General features: G+C 33.0%; 1 protein-coding gene across 1 annotated transcript in view; it reads right to left on the reverse strand.

The window, feature by feature from the left end:
• LOC106459230 (A disintegrin and metalloproteinase with thrombospondin motifs 7-like) overlaps positions 1–5,734 on the reverse strand; it is an 83,227-nt gene that overhangs the window by 12,102 nt on the left and 65,391 nt on the right. Inside the window, exons 9-11 of the mRNA XM_022385678.1 lie at positions 3,958–4,053; positions 2,326–2,480; positions 1,612–1,678 (exon numbers count right to left, since the gene is read on the reverse strand). Of these exons, the coding sequence (XP_022241386.1) occupies positions 1,612–1,678; positions 2,326–2,480; positions 3,958–4,053 (318 nt within the window). The remainder of the gene's footprint in view (positions 1–1,611; positions 1,679–2,325; positions 2,481–3,957; positions 4,054–5,734) is intronic.

Genomic DNA, 5,734 nt, shown 5'->3' on the forward strand with positions numbered 1-5,734 from the left:
GAAAAAAACACGGGGGTGCTTAACTTTTTTCCAGGTGTATATTTATAAAAAATCTCGAAAGGACTGTAAAGTTTTTAAAACTTTGATTTCAGCTTTTGTTTTGTTTTATAAACAAATAGCAAGAAAGTGGAAAGAGCTATTCCATGCTACATGTGCCATTTTAAAACCATAATAAATCGCTTTTAGTGAGTAAGCATCACGTGATCATCATTAAGTTCATAACATTATATGATAGTCTTGTGAATGTCACTGTTTACATCATCTCGTCAACGTACCTTTAGATGATAGTCTCGTGAATGTCACTGTTTACCTCATCTCGTCAACGTACCTTTAGATGATAGTCTCGTGAATGTCACTGTTTACATTGTCTCGTCAACCTACCTTTAGATGATGGTCTCGTGAATGTCACGGTTTTACATTATCTCGTCAACATACCTTTAAATGATAGTCTTGTGAATGTCATTGTTTTAAATTATCTCGTCAACATACCTTTCAATGATAGTCTTGTGAATGTCACTGTTTTACATTATCTCGTCAACGTACCTTTAGATGATAGTCTCGTGAATGTCACTGTTTACCTCATCTCGTCAACGTACCTTTAGATGATAGTCTCGTGAATGTCACTGTTTACATTGTCTCGTCAACGTACCTTTAGATGATAGTCTCGTGAATGTCACTGTTTACCTCATCTCGTCAACGTACCTTTAGATGATAGTGTCATGAATGTCACTGTTTACATTGTCTCGTCAACCTACCTTTAGATGATGGTCTCGTGAATGTCACGGTTTTACATTATCTCGTCAACATACCTTTCAATGATAGTCTTGTGAATATCTTTGTTTTACATTATCTCGTCAACCTACCTTTCAATGATAGTCTTGTGAATGTCACTGTTTTACATTATCTCGTCAACCTACCTTTAAATGATAGTCTCGTGAATGTCACTGTTTATCTCGTCAACGTACCTTTAGATGATAGTCTTGTGAACGTAGCTTTACGGTTAACTTACTGACTATAAAACAAATGTATTGTTGTAAGCTAAATTTTCAATGTTGTAATTTACATATTTGTTAGAGAGAGCTACTAACATGATTCTAAGGCTAGTTTATAAAAATAGTAAATATTAATGATAAGAGAGTTTGTGAAATATATAGAAACAATGATATATTATAAATACGAAAATCAATAAAGCATTGATTCAATTTCTGTTCGTTCAATGATTGAGAAGTTATTGAAGCATTTAGTTCAATGTTAGTTTCGTACATATTCAGTTACTCCATCATTTAGCTATGGAATTGTAAAAGTAAGTTTATTTGTATGTTAGTCATAGTAACATTAGCTAATTCTGTTAATTTTGTACTGTGTACAAGTGATAGTAACTTGTAGCAAGCGTTAAGAAAGAAAGAAACTAATTTATTATCGATATGTGGACTGGATTTCGCATTATTTTGACCAAATAATTTTATAGAACCCGTCCAATGAAAGAACGTGTCATACAGTATATGATATGTAAAATTCTGCTGTTAAAATTGTAAGGTAATTTTACCATATTTTAGAAGAGACATAGTTTGGAATAGTTTGCAAATAATAATGTGTAACGAGAGAACTTACGTCACTGTCGTCGCAAAATCGAATTCTCCTTGGCTCTCCAACACATCGTGCCTCCGTATTTTTAGGTCTAGAAGAGAATGAATAATTTGTAAAGTTACCGAACACTAACATGACGGTGGAATTACATCTTAAGATATGGTACAAATCCAATAATCGTATGAGTAAAGGGAAGAAAATTCGAAGTGTTTATTAAATTATATTTTCTCTAAAACGTGAAGAGAGGCTAAAGAGCTGATATGTTCTTTACGGATAGTTGTTTTTCAAGATAGATAATTTAGGCTTTTAGTTCTATGTAGCTATCAGTAAAACCTAATAACTTGTTATGATTTGAATAATTTCCAGAATTAAAAGCTTTATTGTAATCATCACTGCATCTTCATGGAAAAAAAAAGATCACCTGTAATTTTAAAGTAGAAATGATTTAGTTATGAACTTTGTAAAAATAAATGTTACTAAAACGTTATATGAATAATGAACAGTTATCACGAAAACATGATACAGAAAACGTAAATTTGCCACTAATTATGATACAGACAACGGACAGTTGCCAATAAAATCAAATACATACAGCGGATAGTTTCTACTAAAATCTGACACAGACAACGGACAGTTGCCATTGACATATGATACGGTTGACTGATATTGATAATCTCGTTGTTTTACTAGATGTTTTACTAGGTATTTACTTAATTATAACATTGTTAAAATTATTACTTTGGATTAGTACAGTAGCGTCGATCTTCACGAAAGCCTCTGGAGTTCTCTAAGCATCCTGATTTGCAGTGACCATTCTCCCAGTCGCTCCAGCCACCTTCCACAACTTCTAGTGATTCGTTACCCCAAGGCACACACTGCCCATTCTTACACCACTACCGAGAGAAACCGATTTTCTTTAGAAATAATAAACAGATTATCCTAAATATTTATTCTGCCTGTAATCACTAACACAGTCCTTAAACATTGATTCATTTTATTTAAATATTTTAAACTATGCTAGTTTTTATAAGTTATTACATTTCTTTGAAAGGTTTGGGATATAAACAATATCCAGCTTCGCACCTTTGATGCGATCCCAAAGTTTAATTTACGCAGTTGAAATAATTACCTCAGTATATTTTTGTCCTCTGTTTCAAAATGATTCGATTTACATGATCTTTGAAACATACATCTTACAATCTCCTCTCTATACATACTAGCGACCTTGTTAACGTTACTAAGACAACTCGTAACTATAGATACTTGTAGAACAGCATACATTCTATGTGCACGAGAAGGCTTTCTTTAATCAGTTAAGAAACTGTTAGAAATATTCTGTGAGGATTCAGTTTTGTCAAAAAACAGTGTAAGTTAAAAAACACCGAGCTTAATAAAGACATCACATAATAAATAGCGAAAGGGAAATAAACCGACTTGTTTTACACTACTAGTGTAAGATAAAAAAAATACAAACTTAGATGTGAAACAAAGCTACAAAAATAATTTGATAATAATAATGGATTTCACTTCATTGTATTTATATTCGCCATTTGTGGTAGAAACAAGCAGCAGAAATACTTGGTACTCATTCCTAGGTGTGAGTGAAAGGTTGGTATAACTACAAGAAGAAACATCCACAGGCATACGAAGGGAGAACTAGGTGTCAAAGCAACAAACTATTGTCTCAGCTAGTTTGTAATAACTATGATATTATACTGCTATTATACTTATGTTAATTTTAATAAAATCGTTTTTAGTAGATTAGTAAAGATTGTCTTCTGTGTTTGTTGCAGAATTTCTCGCAGAGCTAAATATTCGGCGCTAATTTTTAGCAGGTAGACTTCAAGGAAGGCAGCAAGTCAACAGCACAAACTGCCAGCTATTCTTAACAGACTACAAGTGGTATTTAACCGTCACTCATACGTATGTAGTTCACTAAAGACTACGGTGCGTAGAGCGTTTATTGATATATTTTTATTTTCTTAAAGCGACTGGACATAAACTCTGAATCTTCAGATTTCACAGTCCAGACACCCTTATCTGGTAAAAAAAAAAAAAGAATTGACGTTAAACAGCATTCCTAATTTATTTATGATTGTTTTAACAATAGACTTTTAAAAAATTTTTATCTAGTAAGCCAGTGGAACTGATAACTTCTGGTCTTGAAATAACGATCCATCGGCAGCGGCATGGAAAAAATCAAGCCCAGTTTGAAATTATTTTATAAAGAATTTTTAATGAAAACTATTATTAAGCTGTCGAATTTTTATGAGTGTTAATGCGGTAATAATTCACATTTATTGCCAACTTAGGAGTTATACACCATCAGACTTGCCCTTATCTACATCAACACTACAAATGTTAACTCACATTTTTTTTTCCACAGTACGTTCCTTCCAATGCAGGACCAGCCTCGTAGTTTCCAATCAAGTTAGGAGATTTACAGAGTATCCCGTTACAAACCTCCTGAAACAGACACGGAATAAAAGGTTTATTAGATGACACAATAATTTGCCAAAGCGTCTTTTGTATTGTTCATGTAACACAGTTCTCCTAAGAATACATTTAATATTGTTCATGTAACACAGTTCTCCTAAGAATACATTTAATATTGTTCATGTAACACAGTTCTCCTAAGAATACATTTAATATTGTTCATGTAACACAGTTCTTCTAAGGATGCATTTAGTATTGTTCGTGTAACACAGTTCTCCTAATGATACATTTAGTATTGTTCATGTAACACAGTTCTCCTAAGGATACATCTAGTATTGCTTACACCTCATCGTCGTACTGATGATATATTCGGTATCGCCTAACTAACACAGTCACTCAGATGTTATATTTAGTATGGTCTACATCAATGTTTTTCAACCATTTCGATACCAGAGACCGGTTCGCTTGTTCCCTAAACTGTCGAGGACCACTAAATTGTAAGTACAAGAAAAACTAAGAACAAGAAATATTTCTGCAGAACTAAAATTATCATGAAGCAGGAGAAGCTGATAGGCTCGATCACCAGTTGAAATAAGGTAAATTTTCAAAGAGTTTTACAGAATTGTAAATATAACTGATATTTTATTATTTTCCATAACTGTTCGTAATTTACAGAGATGAAATTTATTGAAAGTTTAATACATATTGAATTTCGCATCATTATAGTACCTTACTCTGCCAAAAAGTAAAAATAAAGAAAAGATTTAATTTACCAAAATATTGAAACGAAAAACTGCATTTTTAAGATATATATAGAAAGATAAAATATTATTTTTAAACAATGTTAAAAACACCACTACAGAGGTAGTTATTCTGTGCAGCAATCTTTTTAACTATTTTCCTAATACCTTTCTAGTAAGTTAAAACCTGGAACATGACTCTCTCAAAACTAAAACTGATAATTAGAACTTGATATTAGTCATACATTTCAACATTTAACAAAATGGAATTATTGAACCGTCTAATAATTATACGTATGTAAGTAAACTAACGATTATGGCGCAAACAAATCTGCAGAATGGACTATACTGTACCTATCGCATCGATTGAACCTTAATTTTTAGCGTTATAAGCCCTTAAGTTACTGCTGAGTTATCGGGGGAATATACATACATACAGTGCCTTACATAAGTATTTACCCCTGTCAATAATGATACATTTTAATAAAATACAAATAATGTAAACATTTTTTAATGACCTTGTTTTTATTCAAATCTCTAATGATCAAAATTAACACTGTTATGTGTAAAGGAGATTGAATATCAGTAAAACCTGCAAAGATAATATATAAATTTAAATTTACTGATTGCATAAGTATTCAGTCCCCTAAGTCAGTGCTTGGTGGAAGCACCTTTGGCAGCAATTACTGATGTGAGACTTTCTGGATGCGGCATTTTTGCCCATTCTTCAATAGTTCGTTGGGGATCGTTGATGAACTTCAAGTCTCACCATATGTTTTCTATTGATTCAAGTCAGGATTTTGGCTGGGCCACTCCAGAACATCCACTTTCTTCTTTTGAAACCCTCCAGTGGGTCCGGCATGACCAGGTGGTTAAGGCACTCGACTCGCATTCTGAGGGTCGCGGGTTCGAATCCCCGTCACACCAAACATGCTCGCTCTTTCAGCCATGGGGGCGTTATAATGTGACGG

Source organism: Limulus polyphemus, unplaced genomic scaffold, assembly GCF_000517525.1.
Source record: "Limulus polyphemus unplaced genomic scaffold, Limulus_polyphemus-2.1.2 Scaffold579, whole genome shotgun sequence".
Lineage (NCBI taxonomy): Eukaryota > Metazoa > Arthropoda > Merostomata > Xiphosura > Limulidae > Limulus > Limulus polyphemus.